The sequence below is a fragment of the Physeter macrocephalus genome, chromosome 11, assembly GCF_002837175.3.
Source record: "Physeter macrocephalus isolate SW-GA chromosome 11, ASM283717v5, whole genome shotgun sequence".
NCBI classification, from domain to species: Eukaryota; Metazoa; Chordata; class Mammalia; order Artiodactyla; family Physeteridae; genus Physeter; species Physeter macrocephalus.
The window spans coordinates 104393307-104419271 of NC_041224.1; the positions used below are offsets into that span (position 1 = coordinate 104393307).

The 25965-nt window shown below is 42.7% G+C and overlaps 1 protein-coding gene across 11 annotated transcripts in view; it reads left to right on the forward strand.

The window, feature by feature from the left end:
• The first annotated feature begins 953 nt into the window (after positions 1 to 953).
• Positions 954 to 25965, forward strand: part of RYR3 (ryanodine receptor 3) — a 570442-nt gene continuing 545430 nt past the window's right edge. For 10 of the 11 annotated variants that reach the window (XM_055088336.1, XM_055088341.1, XM_055088340.1 and 7 more), the window contains exon 1: positions 954 to 1082. In XM_055088336.1, the coding sequence (XP_054944311.1) occupies positions 1032 to 1082 (51 nt within the window). In that variant the 5' untranslated portion in view covers positions 954 to 1031. The remainder of the gene's footprint in view (positions 1083 to 25965) is intronic. The other variant, XM_055088344.1, reaches the window with a different exon arrangement.

Sequence of the window (25965 nt, forward strand, 5' to 3'; positions counted from 1 at the left end):
TCCCACCTCCGGAAAGTGACCTAAGTCTGGGTGAGATGTCAGCAGTCCAAGGACCTGGAAGCGGTCTCACTGTATATACTATTCTCTATCTGTTTTAGAGTTCCCAGAGCTGGCACCCTAAAATCAGAGTAAGTTTAGGAGATGAGGGGTAGTCAGAGAGAAGGGGTTTTCATGTCACCTGACCTCTGAACTGTGGATGGACTCCCTGGAAGCTCTCTGAGGTGTCGCGAGATGTTACTCTGTCCAGCAACAATGGATAATCAAGTGCTTGGGTAAAACAGACTGATTGGATTTTGAAGAGGCAATGGGGCTCTCTTAAGGTGCAGAAAGGGCTATTCAGGGAGTTGCAAACTTTGTGATGAATGGACAGACACCCTCACGGCACCGTTTTCTCCCTGCTGCTCAGAAGAGCACAGGCACACGCCTCTCAGCCTTCCGCGGCTGGGGCTCCGAAGGAGGCACTCGGGTCGGAGCAAAGCATTCGTGTCGCCCCCGGCCCCACCGCGCCACACACACACGAGGGGAAAGTGGGCAAAGAGAGGGGGTTGGCGCCCAATCTGGGCACGCTGGAGCTAAGCACCTGGCCTTTGTTTGCGAATCGGAGCGGGGTAGGGGCACCCTCCCGTCGCCGCGGGGCGCGCGTCTCCGCGGAGCTGGCGGCGCTGCGCGGCGCGATGCGGGGGAGGCCCCACGGCCCCCGCCCGGGTGCCTGCGCCGCCCCCCGCCCGCTCCGTGCGCCCGGCGCTGCGCTCTACGCGGGCCCCGCGGCCGCCGCACACTTGGCTGGGGCGAGAGGCGAGAGGGTAGGCGGGCTGGCTGGCTGGCGTTGGCGCTCTGCAGTGCAGTGTTAGCCCAGCTCCCTATATGGTCGGGGATTAGCTCGGCGCTGCTGAGGCTGAGCCAGGAGCCGGAGGAGGAGGAGGAAGAGGAGGAGGAGGAGAAAGAGCGCAGCAGCCGCGGGCGCACGCCGAGCGGCTGCCGGCCGAAGCAGAGGCGCCGGAGGCTGGGGCACCGCCGACGCCTCGGGAACCATGGCCGAAGGGGGAGAAGGAGGCGAGGACGAGATCCAGTTCCTGCGGACTGTGAGTCTCCGCGGCGGGGGCGAGGCGGCGGGCAGGTGGGGAGGAGCGCGGAGCCGGGCGAGGAGGGGCTGCGCTGCGCCGCGGTGCCCGATGCCAGGAGCCCAGCGCGTTCTCCGCACCCGCGGGGCCGCGAGGGGGCTGCGCGGGAAGGGGCACCTTCTCCCGCCTGTCCCTTCTTCCCCTGACGCCACCCCGACCCCAGACCTCCACCTCCACCTCTACCGCTCTCCGGGCAACTTGCTACTTGATCCGAAACCTTTGATGCCCAAACTTCCAGCCAGGGTTTGCTCGCTGTTGTACCGACCCAGAGGATAAGAAGTGGAGGCTCTTGCCCCAGAGTTGACCCCGCTCTTTCACCCCAACCCTCCACCCCAGCCCCCTGTCGCCTCCTCCACGCACTGGGGAACCGCCAGAAGGAACCAGCGGGGCAGGGGCGAGCATGGGGCACCGAGAAGTGGGCGCAGGCGCTGGGTCCCAGTCCTGGGATCGCTCGGAAGGGAGATCGCCCGGCACTGCCCCTCGCACGTTCAGCCCCAAGCCGGCAGCTGCTGCTGGAGCGTTGCTTGACTGCGCCGAGTGTAAGAGCCGTGGCTTCTGCTACCCGCTCTTCCAAGCCCCGCAGGACAGGGAAACCCCGGGCTCTGGCTCCGCGTCACTCAGGTCCCCTCCCTGGCACCGGAGGGCGCTGCTCCGCTCCAGATTTTAGGGGAAGTGGCGGGGTTGGGGGCTGGGGTGGAGTCTGTCGTAATCACATCCACCTTGCCCCTTAGGAGTTGATGTGAAGGTTTTCGGGGTGGACGACAACCAGTAGGGGTGAGGACATTGGGGTGCGCCCCAGCTCTGATTTTCGCCAGGTGACCTTGAGCGAGTCGCATAATCCGCCCTTCCAAGCCTCAGTTTCCTCATGGGTAAAATGAAAAAAAATACAACCAGCATTTCAGGGTGATAAGGATTAAATGAGATAGTGAATGTCATACTGTTTTGTAAACGGTAAATTGCTCTATAAGTGTTAGATCATTTTATATGCGCTGCCTAGCCATCAGGGATTGGAATCCTTTCTCTCCTTCTCTCCTTTTCTTCAAGTGCCACCTTCAAACCTGGTCTCTGAAGATCACAACTTAGCTCTTGTCCATCTTTTGCACCATTTCCTCTCCTTCATGGAGTGCTTCCTTACAATTCCCTTTAGTTTCTCTTCCAAACATGGTTTCTCTTTTGGGGGTGGGACTTGGGTCTCGTTTGGGACCCAGTACCCTTCTGGTACTACCTTCTGATACTGCAGAATTAGCCATCTCTTCATCCTGGCTCTGATCTGCAGACCCAGACCCCATCCTCATCTCTCACACTGCACACAAGACAACCACACATACCACTCCTTACAGCCCTTTTGCTGTAAATCTGCCTGTTCCCACCAAAGCCCTGTGAGATCCTTAGGCTTTCCTTCCAACAGGTGTTCTTGGTATTGCGTGGATGGCAGCTCAGGTGCTTCCCGCCTTGTGCCTTTCTCAATCAGTCATTTCTTCTGCTTATTATTAATGATCTTCTAGGTATTGTTGATTGAAGAAGTTCCATTCTGACAGACAGGCTCAGTGTTGGATAGATGACCCAGAGGGTCAAGGCGAAGTCCTGGTGGTTTTCTTGAGATCTGATCCTATGTGTTTCTCTTGGCTTCTGTGGCCATCTTTCCTGACTTTTCCTCTCCATCAGGCAGTGTCACTGTTTTTTTGGTACAGCTGTAACCAAGGCTTACTGAAGAGCAGTGCTTCTTAAACTGTTTGTGTCGTGGACATCCTGCCCCTAGAACAGAGCAGGTGGGCTCCTTTTAAAGCCCATTAAGGGCCCCCTGTGTGGTTCAAGGATCCAGGTTAAGAACCTCTGTTGCAGAGGTACTGCATGTCAGTTATGGCTTCTCTTGAGACCTGCAAGTGACCATGGGGGCTAGTGACTCCAAATGTGGCATTGATCCTTTTCCTTCTAGGAATCACCTTAAGCATTTTTAGGTGTGTTCCTCACTAACCCTATGAAGCAGCTTAACTTCTTCATCTTTGGCTTATTGGGGAGAGAATAGGTGATGAAACTGAGGCACAGGAAATCAAGTGACTTGGCCATGGTTGCCCAGTAAGTTATTGATCACTGCCATTCCATAATGTTAAATTAAATTCCCACTAGAGCCTGACATTGAGCATTACTCCAGAGGTTATAGTCTTAAGAAAATACTGAGATGAGAACTGCCACTTTCTGAACCCTGACACTCTCCCTCTGTATCCATGAATTAGACAAAATTATTTCTCCAAACCTAATTGATGTAAGTTTTTGATCTGCACAAGATTTTGGTTTTATCTTGCTGCTTTTAGAGGTGTCGGGAATCATGGTGCTGTGCTATCAGTGGAAAATTTTCACTTTTGACCAAGACTAGGTTTGAGAACGTAATATTTCAGTTTAAACTCCCCCACCTACCTTTACTAGAGTTTCTTTCTTTTCCCAAAACAGTGTCTTTGAAAGCATTTTGGCCATATGTTAGTCATGTAATGCCTCTTCGCCTTAACATTGTCCTGGACCAGAAGGTGGCTGATTTTTTGACAATGAAATAGAATTCTGTCTTTGCAACCGTGAACTTTAGAGGGTTGCTACTCCAAGAGCAGAGGCTTAAAAAAAAATAGACCATAGACTAGTACTGTTTCAAGGACCCTTGTCAAATTGTTGATGGTTACCGTGTCCTGTTGTTTATCATGATAGTGACAAAAAGAAAGCAGCTAGAACTATCGATGAGCTGAAATGGGCCAGAACTACTGCAGTAATCCCTGTAGGCATGTGGACTGGGGCTTCAGGCACTAGCTGGGTGGTAGTGTTCGTCTTGGTTGCCTCCTCTGATCCATTTGAAGCCCACCCTCTCCTAAGTCGGGGGCACGTCCTACACAAGGGGTTTGGAAATGTAAGCACGTCATGTTAACTAAAAGCTCCTATACTCCAAACTTGAAAATGGCTGTGTAAAACTACCGATTCTCTCCTGGCCTTCCGAAATCATCTAAGTGATTCGTCATGGCAGTCATCTAAGTCAATGAGAGCGAGTCAGCCAGACGGATAGACCTAAGAATTTTCTTGAAGGCTACAATTTTCTCTCCCACTGCTGCTGGCAGTGGCATCATCCTCCCTTCCGATTGCTCTTGCTGACGTAGCCAGTGTCACTGTCACTGTCAGTGGCTCCAAAGCTGCTCAGAAGCAGATAAACCTGCCAGCCGCTGATCGGAAAGCAAGAAGTTACGGTGAGAAGAGTGACAATTACCCTATCTCCAGACGGTTGGTGGAGCGGCTGGCACGGCATCATGCTTTGAGAGTGCCAGGAAGAAGATGGTCTCTCCCCCCGATTTTTTTTCCCCTTGGACTACAGCATCCGTGAAAAAAGAGAGAAAGGAAAACCTCCAAGCCTCAGCTTGCTGTTTTAAAATGCCACAGCCTTCTCTTTGCCAACGCCCTCTCCACCACAAAGTTAACTGAGACAGAACTCAAAATGAGATGGCATTCGTTTCTATTAGTTTCCGTTAAAGATAGGTCATAGATGCCTCATTTAACCCTCCTCGTAGAAAGTTGTCCTCCTTCATCTAAATTTGCAGCTCTCAAAAGAGACCGGAGAAGGCACTTGGGCTGAGAACTGAGACTGCTCCTGTGGTCTTGGCTTCCTCCCTACAGGGTGACTAGGACAAATCCCTGAATTTGAGCTGCGTGAGCTCACGTCGGTCCAGAGCACGTGCTCGTGCCAGGTTGGGATGACAGTGGACTTTCCCTTGGTGGTTTATAGATTCCTGCTTGCTTCTCCCCTCAGCTGAGTCCATTTACATAACAGCGGCTTGTTGCCGATGTCGTGCTTTTGGTAGCTTTTCCTCAGGGAGGCGGGGCGAGGAGGTGGACAGCAGTGACACCTTCCTTCAAGCACATCGGCTCTCGGGGCGACGAGATCATGGAGGGAGTGCCAGAATGCAGACCCAGTACCAGGTGTGTGTGGTTGGAGAGCAGGGCTGGGCTGTGCCGCCGAATCAGCTCTAATGGTTAAAATGGCAAAAACGCAGAATATTCCCACGCTCTGGGTCTCCCAATATGGCTTCGCGCTTTCTCAGTCTCTTTTCCTTTGGCTTTGGAAAGCTGATCTTACTAAGGAGCTGTAGCAGGATAGCTGGTCACCTGATATCCCCTCCAGGGAAATGCCCTGGGTGGACGTAGAAGGAAGCCATTTCCTTCTCACAGAAATTAACTTGCGTCAGAAGGTCACATCAGCACCGGGGGGTGGAGCTTCTCCCCCGGAGGCACTAATTGCCGTGACCAGGGTTGTCCTGGGGGGTTGCGAGCTGCCGAGCTCCAGGGAATGAGGTGATGGTGACTGTGAACCTGGAAATGTTTGGCGTGTGTTGTAGCCCAGTGTAAGAGGAGTGGGACCAAGAACAGGTCTGCAGTTGAATAAGGTGTGTCTGACGTCGGAATATTTTTTCTGATGCGAATATGATTGTCAAGCAGGATGAGGACACTTCAGTGAAATATATGTTTTTCACAATTCTTTATTTCTTTTCCACTACTGAATTAGAGGAAAACAGATATATTTCCTGGGTTCCTTAGGGTTGATCTGAGGGGAAAAAATGTTGAAAAAGAAAGGGTGGGAGGAATTTATCTGGAGAGCAAAATACCCTGGTAATTATTTTTGAAGGATTTGTATTTAAATAGATCTTATTATGAATATCCGTGTTCACTTGCCTCTGTTGCTTTTTTTGTGATCACCTGTTTTCACTACTTGCTGGGAAGGATTTTTTTATGTCATCATTTGACTCTTCCTTTACCTTACAACTTAAAGTGGGTTTAGTTTAGAAGCCACGGGCTTCATCATTTTCTAATTGACTTGCATCTTCCTGCCTGATTCTTCCCAATCTCTTGTGTAGGCCCAGGAATGTCTTCAGAAACCAACACTCCAGCTCATTTCCCACAACCCCGCATCCATATAAACTCTTCTTTATTAACTCTGTCTTTAAGCTACCCTTGATACAAGATTTATCCAATAGCAGTGGAATGATAGAATAAAAAAATTGAACTCGGAGGCAGGAATTCTTATTTCTAGCCCTAGCTCACTGTGACCTTGAATGAGTCCCTTAAGAAAATGGAGATCTTCCACGCTGTTATCGAGGTAGAACTTGCTTTAGTACCTTCACAGAAGTGTCACGAGAGGCAACGGTCATTCCAACAGTACCTCAAAGGGGAGAAGAGGGTGTGTTTCGTCGGGTATCATCATTGTGTTTCTCCTGCACGAGGAAATCAACCCTGCTTGTGACTGGATCTTGTCGAAAAGCGCATTCCCCCCTTCCTCTAAAATGCTCTCTGTCTCAGGGCCTCGCCTTCATCCCAGAGTCGTTAGATGGTCTCCAACGTTGGTCCAGCCCCAGCATATCTGGGAAATTACTTGACTAAAGCAAACGCCAGCTTCCCTCAAGCTATTTGACTAAAAAATTTGATTGAGAAGACAAGTCAGTTGGTGCAAGAGCCTTCAAAAGGCCAGGTAGGTCCCCAGGATTCCAGCCACCAAACAGAACCTTCAGAGTTATTTTTCGTCTTCTCAGATAATTACCAAAGCTACGATTTCCCATTGGACCACCTTTTCTTATTGAATCCCTTATCTCTTCCCTTCAAAGCTACCCCTCCCGTTTCCTCCCTCCCATTTCTTTTATGAACCCCATTGTCCTTTCTTATAAAGGACGCTTGGACCAGCTTTCCTATAAAGCCCACCCTGCTTTTCCTCCCAGGGATTTTGCTGCTTCAGTCACCTCTGTTTGGAGAGTCAGGGCCTTTGAAAAGTTCCTTTCTGGCCGCACCTGGATGAAGCAGATGCTTTTGTGGTGGGATCCCAGCCAATGCTGAGGCTGCAGGGCACCACTTCTCCCCCGGGAGCCACGTCGGGTCCTCGGGCTTCAGGCTGGCATCCTCTCAGCCCTCTTCCTGTTTGGAAGCCGGTGAGGTATTTTAGGGACAAAGACATTTCCAGCCACTGCAGCTTCCTTTGCTTCAGTGAGTTTTTGCCATCATAGCACCTCTTCAACTCAGAGAGAGGGAATGAAAAGTGCTGGCACCCTGGTCCTGATCCTGCTACAGGGATGGGCCTTGTGGGGTGCCAAGATTGTTTTTTTCCTCCTTATGTCATTTCTGATCCCTGATTGTTAGAAAACGAAGTTCAGATCAGCTCTAAGACTGATGATGCTGTATTCAAAAACAAAAGAGCTGTGTCTCCTCTTCTCAAATACACTTCTTCCCTTGTCTAGCTCAGAGCACATTGCTGACTCTACAGGAATGCTCAGGGCTATGGTCCTTTTAGTCCGGACATGGCCTTACCAGTAGGAGACACTGAGGCACGAGGCCCTGTTTTTCTCTTTGTTGTTTTTTTTCTTTTTCTTTCGCCTTCCACCTTCTTAGACAGGGAACTCCTCATTGATTATAGGTCTCCCAGCCCCCATTCAGGCTTGACTACTTGAAGAGGTCATACTTTATTGGATCTGGTGCTCAAGAAGAAGGACAGCAAACATTATATCCTAAAATCAGATCACAGAGAGATTCAGAAATTTTCACAGGAGCCATCCCCTCCGGGGTGACAGCTGCTTGTTGCTGCTTACTTTTCAGAGTGCAAAGGAGGCAGGAGAGAGCTCTAGAGACAGAACCTTACAGGCCTTCAACAGTTTTCTACTGAGTTTAGTTGACGTGTGGTTTTATGCCATAGGAACCAGCCCGTGTGATGAGCAAGGCAGCACAACCTTCAGGAAAGGGTAAGAATGCGAATCCGAGTTGGCGTCAGTGTCGGTGTGACCCGGAAAGCTAACGTTCTCCTTGGTCTGCCTTTGGGATGAAGCATTGACTCAAGAAATTCCCTCTATCAAAATACAGAAATGCAAAACTGTTAGCTCAGCAGGTGCCGTCAATGATTAGCATCGTTAGCAGAGCCAGTTTCTGAAGAAATAGGAATTGGATTGGTGACACCTGAGAGCACTTGGGAGCACTTCCGAGAGGGGCAGGTCTGGGTGAGCATTGCACTGGTTCTTGGGGAACCCTGAGTAGGCAGAAGAAGCACCAGGGCACGGAAGTCTGGGTTCTGGGGGTGGTGGCCCAGAGACGCCATCTTTATCTACTTATGACCTTGGATCACGGGAGAGGAACCCTTGAGCTACATGGGAGAAAGTGGCCAACCTCGTTTCAGGCATTGGGAAGATCTCTGTTCGCAGCCAGGACTGGTGCTAATAAATACTTTGTTTTAGATAATTCAGAATCAGAGACAACAGTTAGAAAAAGAAAGCCTCAGATTGCTAGAAGAGGAGGTGACTCTATTTCAAACAGAGTACTAAGGCAGCGCCTTCCTGAAGAAGAGGAGTGTTCAAGTGACAAAACTCCATTGTCAGTTATCATATTTGGTGATGTGTTGCTCATCGTTATCCCAAGCAAATGCTTCAGAGTCCCTGAAACCAGATCAGGGCCAATTAGAACAATTCCTACAGCAATAAAGGAGAATGCCAAGGAGAGCTGCCTATCCTCCAACAGAGCAAATAGAAAAGGCTCTTACTGGAAGGTACCTGCTTCTCAAACACACCAGTGACAGGGCCTGGCATTTACTCTCTTGATCATTTCACAGTTGAATTCTCTAATGGGCCTGAGCAGAGAGAGCTAGTCAGTGGGACTACAGGAAGAAATGGAAAGTTCTCCATCAATGGCACCTAAATGTTCCACAGTGTAAGAAGTATTGATTGGCACTGCTGTACTGTATGCTGTGGACCAGATCCAGACTGTAAATAACACTGGGGCAGTAAGTGGGATTTAGTTGGCCACAACTTCACATTGAACCAAAAGCTGAATCCAAGCAGTCTCGTCAAAATAGGGCAGGCAATCCAGGAAAAGTGTGAGCCCCTCAAGAGCCCCTTCATCTCTATCATCCAGGACGCATAGATGTTGCTCTCAACTATAGCAGTGGTCCACCTCCAAGTCGGCCTCTCTTCTGTCCAGGCTGCCTAGAAAAGAGGAGTCCAAGAATAAACCATAGTGATGTCTTGAACAAATCTCATTTCTTTGCAAGAGGGATTTTAAGATGAAAAACAGAACAGAACATACCAATCAAATGGGTAAACTCAGAGCAAAAGCATTCGCTTTATTTGGTGGCATTTCCATCACCACATACCTGTAGGATTGTCTGCCCTTCCCTAGGTTTTACTTCATCCATTTCTGAAGACATGGCAATAATGTATATCTCCGGGATGCCTTGAAAATAGGAGTGAAGAGATTCTGAGTCTCCTCCTGGAGAATTAGATATGTATATATGTAAGGAGTAGCTTGGAATAAAAGAATGTTTCGTTGCCCCATTGCCTGAAAAGTTTCCTATCCACCTAAAGCGTTGGCCACAGATTATAAACTCCAGGAACACAGAGGTCTTAAATTCAGTCTACTCCAAGTCCCTAGGCTCACTTTTAAACACTTTGGGGGCCAGGCAGGTAACTAAATGTGTGAATCAGGCTTTATTTGCAAAGAGAGATGGGCCTGATCTACACATTCAAATAAAAAAAATTCTTAAACATGGCCAGCCAAGCACAACACACCTGCAGCAGGATCCTGAGCTGTCTGCCAGTTTGCAGCCGTGGATGAGCCCTCAGATTCTGAGTGAATGCGCTCCCTGGAATGGATGAATATTTTTTTTTTTTTTTTTTTTTTTTTTGTATGCGGGAACCCGGTTCCCCTGCATCGGCAGGCGGACGCGCAACCACTGCGCCACCAGGAAAGCCCAATGAATATTTTTATGAGTAGGATCGGGCTCACAATACACATCAAGGTCCTTGGATGAAAATGTCAACATAAAAGACAATGTATCATCTGTTACAGTGTATAAGAGAGAGATTGGCAGGCAGACAGATTAGTAGGGTTAATAAATGATAGATTTGATCATCAAAATGAATGCAAATTGTGCCAGCCTTTAAACACCCTTAAAAATTGTCATATAGATATAGATATTATGAAATATAAAGTAAGCAGGGTATCCATTCAACATTTATTGACCAGCCTGGACCTTGGCAAGTGACTGGGAATTACATAGATGAATAAGACATCTTAATGTTCCATGCCTCCAACAGCTGGAGGTCAAGAGGGAGCTCAGTCTCGTTTTGAGGTAGCAAGGATATCACTTCAGATGCATTTATAACAATTAATTTCACTTTTCCATACCTCTGTGGTACAAAAATTTTCTTATTAAAATCTACAACCTTGGGGACGTTTCTTAACTTCTGCGCCTGTTTTCTCATGGGTTAAATGAGAGTAGTAATAGTGCGTCTCTCCAAGCGTTGTTGTGAGGATTAAATGAGTTAATCCATGTAAGGTGCTTGGAAGAGTGCCCAAAATATAGTTACGTCCTCGGTAAATATTAGCTATTAATATTGTCTCAACAACCAGTGTAAAACAGCGACATTAGTCACACTAGCTACTCCAAATGTCATTGCACATCCATTTTAAAGTTGGAAAGTACAAAGGGACAATGCCCTGGGATTATTCCATGGCCTGCATTGCTGACATTCTGCTTAAGTATGATATGACCAGGCCTTGTGAATGGAAATGAGCCTCGGATGGACGCGACCCCAAGTGCACAGACTGAAAGGTCAGTTCTCAGAGTGTCTGCTGTGCACAACCTCTTGATGCAAATGTTGATTGACTCTTCCTCTGGCAATTTTTGATTACCTGTATCAGTGGGTAGGCAACGTGGCTTGCAGAATCCTAAACACAAGCAACACATTGCCCTTGGTTTGGGGAGATTTTTTTTCAACCGATGTCTTAAGTATGGAAATTTGCCTTTCAGGGAATTCACTGTATTTTTAGCAATTCAAGGTCATCCCACCGTAAAGATCTGGCTGTGCACCTTACCTGATCCCTTCTCATGTCTGTGGATGCAAAGCTTGAACCTAAAGTAAAGCTTGATTTTTGTTACGTACTGTAGTGCCCTCTCCTCTGAAGGGTCCTGCTGCAGGCAGTGGCCCAAGCTTCTGATTTTTACCTCCCTCCTACTCTACCAAACATTATTTCCATTATTTCTCCTCTGCTTTGCGTGGAATTAAATTTGGATAATGTTGGTTATTTAATCTTTATCAAGAATTTTCCCTTCCCTGGATGAGGGTAGATGTTTACCTAGTTAAAATTCTCTGGTCCTTGAGGAGTGACAGGTGTAATGGGAGTCTAGGCGTGTGGGCTGGCTGGTGGTTCCTTGTTTTTGATTAGGTTGTAGCCCCCAGTTGACTCTTTATTTTCATTCATAAAGCTGGTCCCAACAACCGAAACAATTGGGCTAAGTAGATGGGAAGTTATATTTTAAAAAATTAAAGTGAGATTTCCCCCAGCCAATAGAGAATGGGGGGAGGCCTTTTGATTTCTTTAAAGAAAGGAGGAGATTTTTTTTTTTAGTACTGAATCTGGATGTTTCACTAGGCATAAATTTCACCTTTTTAGTGTTGAATAGAAAACTAAACTCTATGGATGAGCTATTTCATTGAATCTAGCCTCAGTTTCCTTCCTAATCTATAGAATGGTGACTGTCATAATTAATTCACAGGAAGGGGTCAGGGTGAAATGACCACACCCTGAGTATCTCCAAAGCCGGGCCCTATTTTGTTACTATTGGCTGCCTCCTTCCCCCCCACATCTGATAATGTCTGCTGCTTGAGGATGTCCTCAGAAAGCATACTTTATAAAATATAAAATGCTATAAAGATGTCACACATGCACATTAGAACCTGGGCAACAGTGAAGTCTGATTACATATGTCTGGAGCTCACTATTCTAATCAAATACACTTTAGATCAAAGTTATTCTGCCATATTTATTTTTGTACATAAATATTATTGTAGTGACTCATAATTAGGCATAATTGTGCATGATTCACATAAATGTCTATAATTAGTATAAATTTTGCCTAGCCAGACCAGTTTTTTAAAACTGCATGTCTTAGTTCTCTCCTATTATCAGCCTTAAAGTTGATGGTTTCTCTGGTACCCCCGCCATTTTCAGATCACCATTATCATCATTGTCATCAGTGTCAACACAATCGTCACTTGTAGTCTTTGATAAGAGAGTGTTTAAGAGCTCAAGGTAAAACAGACCTGAGTGTGAATTCTTGATCATTTGCAGGCTGTAAGACCCTGACTGTTTCCTCATCTCTAAAATGGGAATATTGATAACTTTTCATGTAGCTGTTGAGATCATTAAATGTGGTAATGTTTGTAGAGCTGTAAGGAGCACAGTGTCTCATACTATGCATATTTTCTCCTCTGTGCTACAATATATGATGTGATATAATACGTATTCTCATGGGAGGTCCTCCTCCCCAGTGGATGGGGATTCCCTTTGCCAGGTCCCCAGCACCCATGCTCAGCCTGTGCTTCTACGAGCCACCTGGGATCCTGAAGCAGCTGCTCTTCAATGATTTGGGAACTGTTTAGAGGGTAGACAATGTACTTTAAAACTGTTTATTTACTACAATTTCTAACTCAGTTAATTGGAAAAAAAAAAAATCTAAATAGCTCTCCCACCTGCTCCCTAGAAGCCTTTGCCAAATGAAATCCTGTGGGTGTGCACATGTTCCTGCTTGGGTTTCTGCGTGTATGAAGGTTGCAGTCCCAAATCGTGTTTTTATGGACAACAGGAACCTGGGCCTGACTTCCAGCTGCTTTATAGGTGATGACAAATACATTTACTGATTCTTGGGCTTTGCTCTGGTCTCTGGCTGTGCTAAGTGCATGCCACTCATGTTCATGTCCTGGTGAACCCTCCAGAATACACATAAGAAGGCAAATAACTCACAGAGCCCAAAGAGGCTCTGCATCTAGTTTAAACTCCCAAAATCAAATGAAAATTAAAAGTAGGTTTACTGGGGTTTTTGAATACAAGAGATTTAAGGTTAACCTCTGTCTCACCCATAGGTTAGGTATAATATGCTGTTGGGGAAGATAGGCTCCTTTGCCCCAGACTTCTCTCTCACCATATGACAAGGTGCATGGAATTCCTGACATTCAAGATACTCCTTTAGATTAAGGCCTTATCTCCATGGTAAATGGAGTGGTCTGGGAGTGGATTTGGATGTTGCTTTGCCTCCTCTTGGATTATCAGATTATCTAGAAATAAAACCTTGATCTGGTATTATGGCATGTGGGGTTGAAAGAAAAGGAATGGTCACCAGAGCACTGGCAGGTTCAATTCCACAGTTGGTTACCCTGGATCTCCTAGGGAAATAGGGTAAAGAGAGGGTATGTTAACAAAAGGAAAAAAATATGGCACCTAAAGGGTAAGCATAAGGAGGAAAGAGGCCAAGCATCACTAACTTCATAATTTTCACCCCAATATTATTGTGTAGATGTTAATATCTTAGACAGAACTCAGTGTTTTCAATTAAGAGTGACTATTATGTTAACTGTCTCTTTCGTACTGCTGATTTTTCTTCACCTTTCACACTTATCATCATCTAACATACTACATATTTTATTTTCTTATTCTGTTTGTGTCTCTCCTGCCACTCAAGGATCAGAAGTTTGTCCTCTTTTTTTCTTTGTTATATTCTCAGTACTAAGGATGGTGCCTGGCACATAGTAGGTCTCTGAAAATAGTTGTTGAAGGAATGAATACATTCTCACATGCTGGTCTTCCAACCCATGTCCCTACCTCACTGTGTTCTCACTGCCTGAGTTCCCCTCTCTGTGCCCTTATAGTTGGTGACACTGATGTAAATGTGTTACAGTGAAGATTAAAAACCCCAAGCATATCATGGAATCTTCCAATCCAGGCTTGGGAATATGGGGACTAATGTCTCAGTTTCTTACCTCCATGACTTACATGAAGTCAGCTTGTAAAAAATGAGAAATGAGGATGGCTCTGACTTCACATATATGTTTGCCTGACTCTCAGGACTAAACACACACGGGACATTTCTAGGTCCTTATGGAAATAGAAAATGGGTATGAGACAATTCCATATGTATGGAACATATGTCTGCTGTATATATCATTGATACCAATTTGATGACTATTGATATTTTTATACTTTTTGTGTTTCTCGGTATTTGCAAACTGATGCTTATTTGAGTAACTGAAGGCTATTTTGATGTCAGTCTACCTTGGAAAAGATTTCTATGTGCTTTAAAAGTCTAATCTATACCAGATAGAAACCAGTAACCACTCTGTATAGCCCCTTTATTTCCACGTTGAGTGCTAGCAACAGCATGTACCACCATCCTCCACTGGCATATGAACATGCAGATTTGGAGTAAAACTCAGCCACCATTCATATTTACAGATAAAAGGAAGCCATTTTATTAATAGTTCAAATTATTGATAATTCAAGATTGATTTTTGTTTGGCTTTGAAATGGACTTTAATACTTTCATGTTGCTCAGCTTGTTTCTACTTATATACTATCTCTGTTTCCTCCAAGCTCTAGCTCTCCTTTAGAGCCTAGAGGTTCTTGTGGACCTTCTTCTGAGATTTCCTCCTGTAGCATCCTGAATAAGACTATGGTGAGGCTTCTCTTTCTTATGTGAGTCTACTGAGGTGTTTTTTTTCCCCCCAGTGTCTACTGAGCTAAATCAGAGCTAATAGCTTTCTAAAAGAATCCTAAGACATTTATAGCTAGGTAATGACCCTTGGCAATCATCTGTTAATTTTTATGTTAGGAAACTGAGATACTGTATGTTATCCGTCTATCCATCCATCCATCCAACAAATATTTCTTGAGTACATACTATGTGAAAGACATGTGCTAGGAACTGAAGAAGATTTAAAGGGGAGCAAAATACATAATCCTATTCTCAAGCATCTTAAAGTTTAGTGGGAGAGCTTAGACATCTAAAGAACTAACAGTAGATTAGGACAAAGATAGAAGTTACACAGCCTAGAAGGAATACTTAATTTTGACCAGGGAGTCAGGGAAAATTTGAAAAGAGAGAGAGTATTTGAACTGGGTGGGTTCAATAAGGTGTTGGTAGATGGAAAATGGGGTTAAAAGCACATTTCAGACAGAAGGGTCACCATCAAGTAAAACCCAGAGGTGTGAAAATATGTGACACATTCAGGGGACTATGAAGACTAGAGTATAAGGGGTACATGGAAGACTATTGGGAGATAAGACTGGAAAACTATTCTGCAAGCAAATCAAGGTGAACTGGACTTAATTCTTTAGGTAATGGAGAACTAGCTAGCATGAATATAATTGATCCTAAAGATTTCAAAATATATGCACATGTTAATTCATTACTGTATGGCTTTGGTAAAGTAGAATATATAGATATAGATTCTGTAAGGGTACTCTTTTATACTGGTTTCTTCAGTCCACGACTGTATATCTGATACTTTGAGAATCCAGTTGGCCCTTTAAGGACAGATATAGATCACTTGAACAACGGCATCTATATAGACGGGACTTAGAGGTCTGAGGCTATTACCAGAGAGAACCTCCACTGACAGGGACCTGGCCTTGCCCCTGGAATGGAAGTGAAAGAAGACTATCATGCTGCACCTAAACTTTTCTTCATGGAGTGAGAACTACTCTATAGCTATAGAAGATGATTCACCTTGGCTTGGGCAAGGGGTTTAAAGTAACAGAAAAAGAAGTAGGCACTTCAAGAACATCTAGAAAATAGAAACTGATTAGCACTGACGGGCTGTAGCTCTATTACAGGCCTTCTTGGGGGAGGACTCTGGGTGTTAAAAGTTCAGTATCAGCAGTGTCCTTCATACCTCAAACTATTAAACTTCGGCTCCTGAACTCCTGCCAGAGGCCATTTCTAGGCCATGGGACACCTGAGCCCTAAAGTCACAGCAGTAGTGGAATGCAACCCTTTCTTGAATAGACTTTATAGGCTTTAACTACCCTGGCTCTTTTTGCCTTTGGTGACCTACCATATGGTTACATAAAATAGTGAGAAAAAAATAGGAGATCAAAATTCAAATCAACACATTCAGATGGTTTGTTTAAAATTTTGCTAAAAGTTTAGTGAGGAATATGACTGGAAAGTAATTGCTAATTATTGTTGTCTGAACTAAATAATCTGGTACTTGATCATATTGTGCAAACTTGGTTTCATGGGACCTAAATTTCCTTTTCTCCACAGATTGAATATCTCCCTGGGGGCAAGGTCTTCTTTCATTAGTTTGATTTCTTACAGCTGTTTCAGTGCCCATATGTGTGTGTACAGTGGCTCAGTGATTTCTTGAACGATTTTTTTATCCAGTGTTTCTGCAAGACCTCATTGCTTAGAGCAAATGGCATGTTTTTATCTAGTTACTTATAAAAAGGGACTCCACCTTCAGAAATTACAGGTTCCATTCTGAATTAGACAATGTGAACTTCTAATAGGACTGACTCTTTTCCCATAAAGTTAAAAAGGATGTGTGTGTGTGTTTGTATGTGTGTGGTGTGACTGTGATTAAGGCATTTTTGTAGTTGTTTCTTATGTATCCCCAGTGGCAAACAGAGCACAGCCTATAGCATGTGCTGAGTAAACACTTACAGAACAACCTAATAAAACAAAATGGAGAAAACAGGAGGAAACTTAAGTTTATTTGAAATCGGATACCTAAACTCAATCCAGGGAATGGAGCTAAGAGCTGGGAGTTAGGAAGACAACCATTGGTAAATCAAGATGGCGGTACAGATGGGCCAGAAGGAAGCGATCCTGGATCTAAACACAAAGACCCGGAGGGTCCTTCAGGGCAACCTTCTTTTTTTGTTTTTTTTTTTTTGTTTTTTTTTTTTTTTTTTGCGGTACGCAGGCCTTTCACTGTTGTGGCCTCTCCCGTTGCGGAGCACAGGCTCCGGACGCGCAGGCTCAGCGGCCATGGCTCACGGGCCCAGCCACTACGCAGCATGTGGGATCCTCCCGGACCAGGGCTCGAACCCGCGTCCCCTGCATCGGCAGGGGGACTCTCAACCACTGCGCCACCAGGGAAGCCCCAGGGCAACCTTCTTACACAGGCTTGAGGCATTCTGGGCCTAAGTCAGGCTGGTCAGTTTTTACTTGTGCTACATTCTATGGCAGCACCATTCTGACCAATTAATAGCAAGAGTAACTAATCTCAAGGTGGTGGTTCTTCAGTTTTGGGTAACATTTTCTTCATCCCCAAATTATTGGGGGTACACCATTTTATGGGTTCCCTTGTCTTCCATTCACCAACGAAACCTACTTGTACTCCTTCCTCATGCCCCCTATTTACTCCCAGAACTTATACTAAATAAAGCTAAAAGAAGAGTGTCATGGTTTTTGTTTTCTTTGTCCTGGTATCCCCCTTTCTGAAACAGTCTCATGGGAACAGTTGCCAGCATGTCATTTTTTGCTCTCCAGCTTTCCTCCCACCGACTGACTGAACCTTCCTACACACACACTCAGGGGTGCTGCTCATAAGCTAGCTCATCCAGCAGGCTAGCTATGCTGTGCTCGAATTGTCCTATTTTTCCTCCCCTCCAAAGTCTGCCTTCCCAAGTGTTCCTTTACATCATGATTCTGTTTGGTATCTTGTTACTCTTTCTATGAATTAATTTGAGCTAGGATATTAAAGATTGACCAATGCTGTACCTAGATAGTTTTATTTTAAAATCAGTCTTCAATGTTTTGATTCATGTAAGTAAATAATAACTGGAATTGTAGGCATACTACTAGCAGGATGGCATAGATTGTAGCTACAATAAGAATAGCTACTTGGAGCTACCCTACTTCCACGGCTATCAATTCCCTTCATCAGTCTTATGGATATTGTTGCACAGAATTAAAATGAACTAAATAGCCGTGAAATACTAGTTTTCACAGACTTGTCTCTTGAAAGTACCCATTCATTTAGCATTTGGGTTGTAGTCTTAGCTCTGCCACTAATTCTGTAAATTTGGACTATTGCTCATTCATTCTAAAATGAATGGGGCTAGATAATTTTTAAGTTCAGTTCAAGGTTTAATATTCTCTGACAATAACAGTAACTGACATTTTATTATGAAGAACTATATGCCCTGGGGAAGGGTAAGCTGGGATGAAGTGAGAGAGTGGCATGGACATATATACACTACCAAATGTAAAATAGCTAGCTAGTGGGAAGCAGCCACATAGCACAGGGAGATCAGCTTGGTGCTTTGTGACCACCTAGAGGGGAGGGATAGGGAGGGTGGGAGGGAGATGCAAGAGGGAGGAGATATGGGGACATATGTATTTGTATAGCTGATTCACTTTGTTATACAGCAGCAACTAACACACCATTGTAAAGCAATTATATTCCAATAAAGATGTTTAAAAAAAAAAAAGAACTATATGCCCTAGTAAACATTTCATTTATTCTAGTATTCAATGAATATTTTTGAGTGCCTACTATGTACCAGGCACTGCAACAGGCACTAGGGATATGATAGTAAACATGACATATGGCACTCCTTCCCTCATGAAGCTTACATTTCCAGTGAGGGAGACAAAGTACATATAAACAAGGAGTAAATGTGATTTCATATAAGGCTGAAAGCTATGAGGAAAAGTAATACATGATCAGGGGATAGAGAGTGACAGTTTGCAGAGGTCTAGGTGGTTATTTAAGGTGAAATTATTATAAGGTTACGTTTGAGCTGAGCTCTGAATGGTATGAGGGATAAGCCACAGAGAACATTCATTTCTCTCTCAAAGAAAAGAGAGAGGACAGGTCAGAGGCCCTAAGGCTGGAGAGGCTGGAGTGGAATGAACAAGGGGAAGATTGCAGGACATGGAGTTAGAGGTAGGCAGGGGTCGTATCTAACAGGGTCTTGTAAGCCTTGCTAATTGTATATGGGAATCACATCAACCCTATATTGTAGGTAGGCATTATTATTATCTCCATTGTACTCATAAGAAAACTGAGGCTCAGAGAGGACAAGCAACTTCTTCAAGTTCACACACGGTCTGTCCATGCCACAGCCAAGTGGTCTGTCTCCAGGGAATCTACCCTTGACCACTGTGTTCTGTCTTTAAATAGGAAGTTGAGGTGAGATTGAGTTGAGATAGTGTTCTGATCAGAAGCGGTTGGGAGGTTTTCAGAAGGGAGTGACATGGTTGAGAACCCTGGCTTCCATGTTGTAGGAGAGAAGTGGAAGCAGGGAGACCAGTTGGAAGGTGACTGCAATGGTCCAGGTGAGGGGATAGTGGCTTAGATAGACCAAGGTTTGCTGGAACACTGAGCCATGTCACAGGCCAGTCCATGTGATTAGGTACTTGTGCATCTTTGTGCTTGCTTTTATTTTCAAATAAACATTTAAGCCAAAAAAAATCCAAAAAACAAAAACAGTTCACCCATTTCTTCTACCCCCACCCCCGCCTCTGGCAACCATTAATCTGTTCTCTGTATCTATAAGCATATATCTATATATACATATATAGATATAAACATATATACACACACTATATATATATATGTATTTTTAAAAGTCCACATTTAAGAGAAAGCATATGTATTTTTCTTTCTCTGACTTATTTCACTTAGCATAATGCCCTTGAGTTTGTCACAAAAGGCAAGATTTCATTCTTTTTTATGGCTGAAATCTATCTATCTATCTATCTATCTATCTATCTATCTATCTATCTATCTATCTATATCTGTCTCACAATTTCTTTATCCATTCATCCATCAATGGACACTTAAGTTGTTTCCATGTCTTGGCTATTGTGAATAATGCTGCAATGAACATGGGAATGCATATATCTTTTTGAGTTAGTGTTTTTGTCTTCTTCGAATAAAAACCCAGAAGTAGAATTGCTCGATCATATGATAGTTCTACTTTTAATTTTTTGAGGAACCTCCATGCTGTTTTCCATAGTGGCTCCATCAATTAACATTTCCACCAATAGTGCACAAAGTTTCCCTTTTCTCCACATCCTCACCAGTACTTGTTATTTCCAGTTTTTTTTTCTTGATAATAGCCATTCAACAGGGGTGATATTTCACTGTGGTTTTGATTTGTGGCATTTGCCTGATGACTAATGATGTAGAGCATTGTTTCATGTAATACCTGTCTGTCTTCTTTGGAAAAATGTCTATTCAGGTCTTCTGCCCATTTTTAAATTGAATTATTTCCTTTTTTGCTACTGAGTTGTATGAGTTCTTTAGGTATTTTGGATGTTAGCTCCTTATCAGATACATGATTTATAAATATTTTCTCCTATTCAGTAGGTTTCCCTTTTCATTTTATTGATGGTTTCTTTTGCTGTGCAGCAGTTTTTTAGTTTGATGTAGTCCCACTCGTTAATTTTTGCTTTTGTTGTTTTTGCTTTTGGTGTCAGATTCAGAGAATCATTTCCATGACCTATGTCAAGGAGCCTCCCGCCTATGTTTTCTTCTAGGATTTTTTTAGTTTCAGATCTATGTTCAACTCTTTAATCCATTTTGAGTTAACTTTTGTGTATAGTGTTAAGATAGTGGTCCAGTTTCATTTTTTTGCATGTGACTGTCCAGTTTTCCCAACACCATTTATTGAAGAAGCTGTCCTTTCCTCACTGTATATTCTTAACTCTTTTGTTGTAAATTATTTGACCATATGTGTGGGTTTATTTCTGGGCTCTCTATTCTGTCTCATTGATCTATGTGTTTTTATGCCAGTACCATACTATTTGAATTTCTATAGCTTGGTAATAGAGTTTGAAGTCATGGAGCATGATGCCTTCGGCTTTGTTCTTTCTCAAGATTGCTTTGACTTTTCAGAAATTTTTATGGCATCTTTGTGCTCAGTATGTCTGTTTTGGTTTGGCCTCTATTTTGGGTGGAGGAGGGTACATGTGATGGTTTAATGTATTCAGATTTATCAGCCCTCTATAAATACAGAGGACTTCATCTCGTTTCCAAGTAGCTGCTCTCCCAAGAGCAGAGCACTCAAGTGACAGTGCCTTTTTTGCAGTTTTATGAGCAGAGTTGAGAGAGCCTATTTTAAAGGTTGGTGTTCAAGGTTTTCAGCCTCTTCATCCTACTGTATAGTTTTTAATACATTAGAGTTAACAACTTTTTTCTAGACAAATATCCTTTGGATCTTTTGAAAGAATAATCTTTTAAAATTGATTCATTCTTTTTCAAATATGTATTAACTTAATATTCTTGATGCCAAGCACTTTAGGGTACATTCACATAGTTAAGGCAAAATAACCTGTTCTTAAATTCATCCCATCCATTATCTTATAGCTGTTTAATTTGTTGACGTTCTTATAAAGTAGATCACTAGCTAATACCATATTTAGGAAGATATACTGAAGCATAGTCAGGTTTAATTAATTTTTGGTAGCAAATTAGAAAGAGACTTCACTAGAAAATAAAATAGACTTTTAATAGTTTAACTAGAAACAGACTTCTAGTTTTCTTGATGCATCTGGTGATAATGCTTCTAGCTATTCTGCAGTGACAAAAAATATACACATACAATACATATTTATATATTACATATAGTAATTATATAATTATTTTAATAAATATATAATTAAATAATTCTGGAGTGACAAAAACATACACATAAATATATATTTATATATTAAGGTCTGAAAAATTAAGATATCCAGTGAAATGATCTTTCAAGTGTAAAGACTAAATAAAAACATTTATTGACAAAACTAATCCAAGGAAGTTTGCCACCAACAGGACTTAACTAAAGGACATATTTTATGTGGAATAAAAATGATCCCAGGAAGAGGGTCTGAGAAGAAAGAGGAAGCAGTGAGAAAAACAAAATAAAGCCAAAACAAATAAAAATGGTAAACAAGTTGATATGAAACAGTAACAATAAGATTGGGGTTTAAAAAATCAATGTATACCCACAATTCTGGACAATAATAGCCTATAAATCAGGAAGGAGGTTATTGATGACAAACAATTCTTTTTTATTGTTGTGGGAAGGTAAAGATATTAATTTGAGACTTAAATATGCAAGTTAAAATTTCTAAATTAGCCTTTAAAAAAAGAAAGAAAGAAAAATTATATAACTTTAAAGCAAGTAAAGAAGAAAACAAATATAGTGGGGGAAATGTCAATCAATCTAAAGGAAGACAAAATGAGAGATAAGAAATCAGATGATCAAAGTAATCCAGGTACATCAATAATTATGATCAACTAAATGGACTTACCATCCAATTAAAGTTAAAGATTCTCAGAGTGGATACATAAACAAAATTCAACTATTTACTGTTTATATAAGAAACACACTTAAGACATGTCATTAGAAATGAATAGGGACAATGCTTATCTTCATAAGAGAATCAGTTCACCTTGAAATTATAAAAGGTTTAATTGTTATATATCTGAAAAAATAAAGCAAAAATGGACAGTGCTGTAAGTGAAACTGATAAATCCACCCTTTAGAGGGAAATTTTAACACTTTTCTCAATAATTCATTGGTTAAGCAGGCAATCAGTAAGGATACAAATGATTTCAAAGATACGATTAATAAGACACTACATATACATATGTATAAAGAATACACATTATTTTCAAACGTACATTAAGAAATTACAAAAGTGATCATATACTCGGCCAGGAATAAAATTTCTAACATTTTTAGAAAATTAGTATCACACAAATCTACTCTCTCATCACAGAACAAATTAGTTAGAAGTGAATTACCAAAAGATAGCCTTGAAAAAAAAACATGTTTGGAAATTCAAGAAACACACTTTCTAAATGACCCATGAGTCAAGTAAATCATATTAGATATGAGAAAACACTAAGTTAAGAAGAGTTATGAAAACAGTATGTAGCAAAATTCGTGATGTAACTCAAGCAATACTTAGAGAAAAATCTAAATCCTTAAAGCAGAGGTTAGCAAACATTTTCTGTAAAGGAATAGATAGTAAAATATTACTAGTTACAGTCACAACGCTGTCACAACTACTCTACTTTGCTCTTGTAGCACAGAAGTAGCCAGGGACAATAGGAAAATAAATGGGTGTGCCTGTGTCCCAGTAAAACTTTATTTACAAAAACAAGATTCAGTGGGCTCTTGGTTTGCTGACCTCTGCCTTAAAGGCGGATGTTAGAAAAAGAGAATGGTTGGAATAAATGACTAATCATTTAACTTAAGAACTCTTAAAACAAAACAAAAAATAAACCCAGAGAAAGGAGGAGGAAGGAAATGATAAAGACACTAGCAGAAATAAAGAAAAAGAAAGGCTCCCTAAACCAAAGCCAAAATCTGGTTATTTTAAAAGACTGCTTTAGCCTGGGTGCTCCAGAAAGCAGAACCTTAGGTCAAGACTAAAGTTACTAGCACTTTTTTACTTGAGCGGTAGAAGCCCAGGGCTATGAGAGTGAGGTAAAAAAAGAGCAGAAAGCACAGGGAGCTATCAAAGGGCACAGCGTGTGGCCCGTCAGCACATTCACTCAGCAGTGTGATCTTGCATCCAGGTGACAGTGGAGGGGTGATCCAGTGTGGGTGGGCTCCATACCAGAGAGAAAGAATGTGGTCAAGAAAATCCAAGAATGCACATCGATTTGTGTTGCAATATGAAGACTAATAATGCTTCTCAAAGTCTGACAAGACTAATGTAAAAAAAGAAAGAAGGCATGAGTAAACAGTATTAGGAATAATATTTTTAAATCTCTGATGCAGCAGAGATTTAATTGATAAGAGAATATCATGAACCACTTTATGCCAATAATTTTGCAAACTTAGATGTTAGGTCAAATTCCTAGAAGAGTATAAATTAGTAAAACTGATTTAAGATGAAAAGGAAAATTGGAATGCTCCTAAAGACTATTAAATGAAATGAATCACTGTATTAGAAAAAGTTTCCTTCGAAAACACAGGACTAGGTAATTTTATAGGCAAATTCTACAGCAAAAAAAAAAAAAAAAAAAATCAAGCAACTGATAATTCCAATCTTGCAAAACCTTTTAAGAGTGTAAAGAGAAGAGAGACTCCCAAATTAATGTATGAGGTCAATACAACCTTTACACCAAAATCAGTCAAATATTATTTAAGTAAGGAAAGTTACCAAATTCACTTTTGAACATGGATGCAAAATCTTAAAATATCATCGATTGAATTTATCAATAGATGAAAAAGTTATGACTATCAATTGGTACAGTCACTTTAGTTCTAAACAACCTGGCGTTGCCAGATCGCATACACACACCCTGTGGTATGTTCTGGATACAGCCTCTAAACTCATACATATGTATATGAACATATGTTTAAGCATGTTCATAATATTGTACAAACAACCACCACACCAGTCAACAACAGAATGGCAAAGAGTATGCATAGCATACATATAAATAAACAGATTTATAGAGAACAGTGAAATGAATTCTCTCCCTGCAACAATATGGGTAAATCTTATGAACATCATGGTAAAGAAGCAAGTCCTCGGAAACTACAAACATTTGTTTTCTCTTGAAAACAAGCAAAACCAAACAATATTATTCATGGGTGCTTATACACGTGATAAAACTACCAGGGAAATCAGGAGACTGAAAAGCCTGCAAATCAAGGAGAGCTGCTACCTCCGGCAGATGAAAGAGGGTAGGTGGGAGGAGAGGGCTTCCTAAGACGGGTAATAGGTAATATTCTGTTCCTTATACCAGTGATGGGAACACAAGGGTTGTTGTTATTATATCGTAGATGACATTTCACACACACACACACACACACACACACACACACACACACACACACACACACACACACACACACATACTCAGAGGAAAAAAAAATAGGTATTTTCTAAAAAGAGTTAAGGTACCTACTCGGACCCAGCGGAGGGGAGGCTCGTGCTGGGTTCAGGGACTGGAGAGCTGTGAGGTTGCTGTGCCTGCGGAGGTGATGGGCGTGTTGCCGAAGGACAAGCTGGAAGGGCAGGTAGGATCATGAAGAGCCTTGTCTGAGATCTGTGTTTTGGGAGGAAGACTTCTGACCATCTTTTGGAGAGGATATGAAGGGGTGAGGTCAGTGATCAGGGGACCAGTTACAAGACTTCGAGTTTAGCTCAGACAAGAGATGATGGAGGTATCATCAAAAGTAGTGGCAGCGGTCTCACCTAGAGTCTGTCATACAGAGTGAAGGACGTCAGAAAGAGAAAAACAAATACTGTATACTAATGCATATATATGCAATCTAAAAAAAAAAAAATGGTACTGATGGGGACTTCCCTAGTGGCGCAGTGGTTAAGAATCCACCTGCCAATGCAGGGGACACAGGTTCGAGCCCTGGTCCGGGAAGATCCCGCATGCCATGGAGCAACTAAGCCTGTGTGCCACAACTACTGATACTGCTCTCTAGAGCCTGCAAGCCACAACTACTGAGCCCACACGCCACAACTACTGAAGACTGTGCGCCTAGAGCCCATGCTCTGCAACAAGAGAAGCCACTGCAATGAGAAGCCCACGCACCACAACGAAGAGCAGTCCCCGCTCGCCGCAACTAGAGAAAGCCCACGCGTAGCAACGAAGACCCAGTGCAGCCAAAAATAAATAAAATAAATAAATTTATTTAAAAAGTGGTACTGATGAACCTAGTGGCAGGGCAGGAATAAAGACACAGACGTAGAGAATGGACTTGAGGACACGGGGAGGGGGAAGGGTAAGCTGGGAGGTAGTGAGAGAGTGGCATGGACATATATACACTACCAAATGTAAAATGGATAGCTAGTGGGAAGCAGCTGCATAGCACAGGGAGATCAGCTCAGTGCTTTGTGACCACCTAGAGGGGTGGGATGGGGAGGGTGGGAGGGAGGCTCAAGAGGGAGGGGATATGGGGATATATCTATGCATATGGCTGATTCACTTTGTTGTACAGCAGAAACTAACACAGTACTGTGAAGCAATTATACTCCAATAAAGATCTGTTAAAAAAAAAAAAAGTAGTGGCAGCCAGGAGAGAGAGGAGA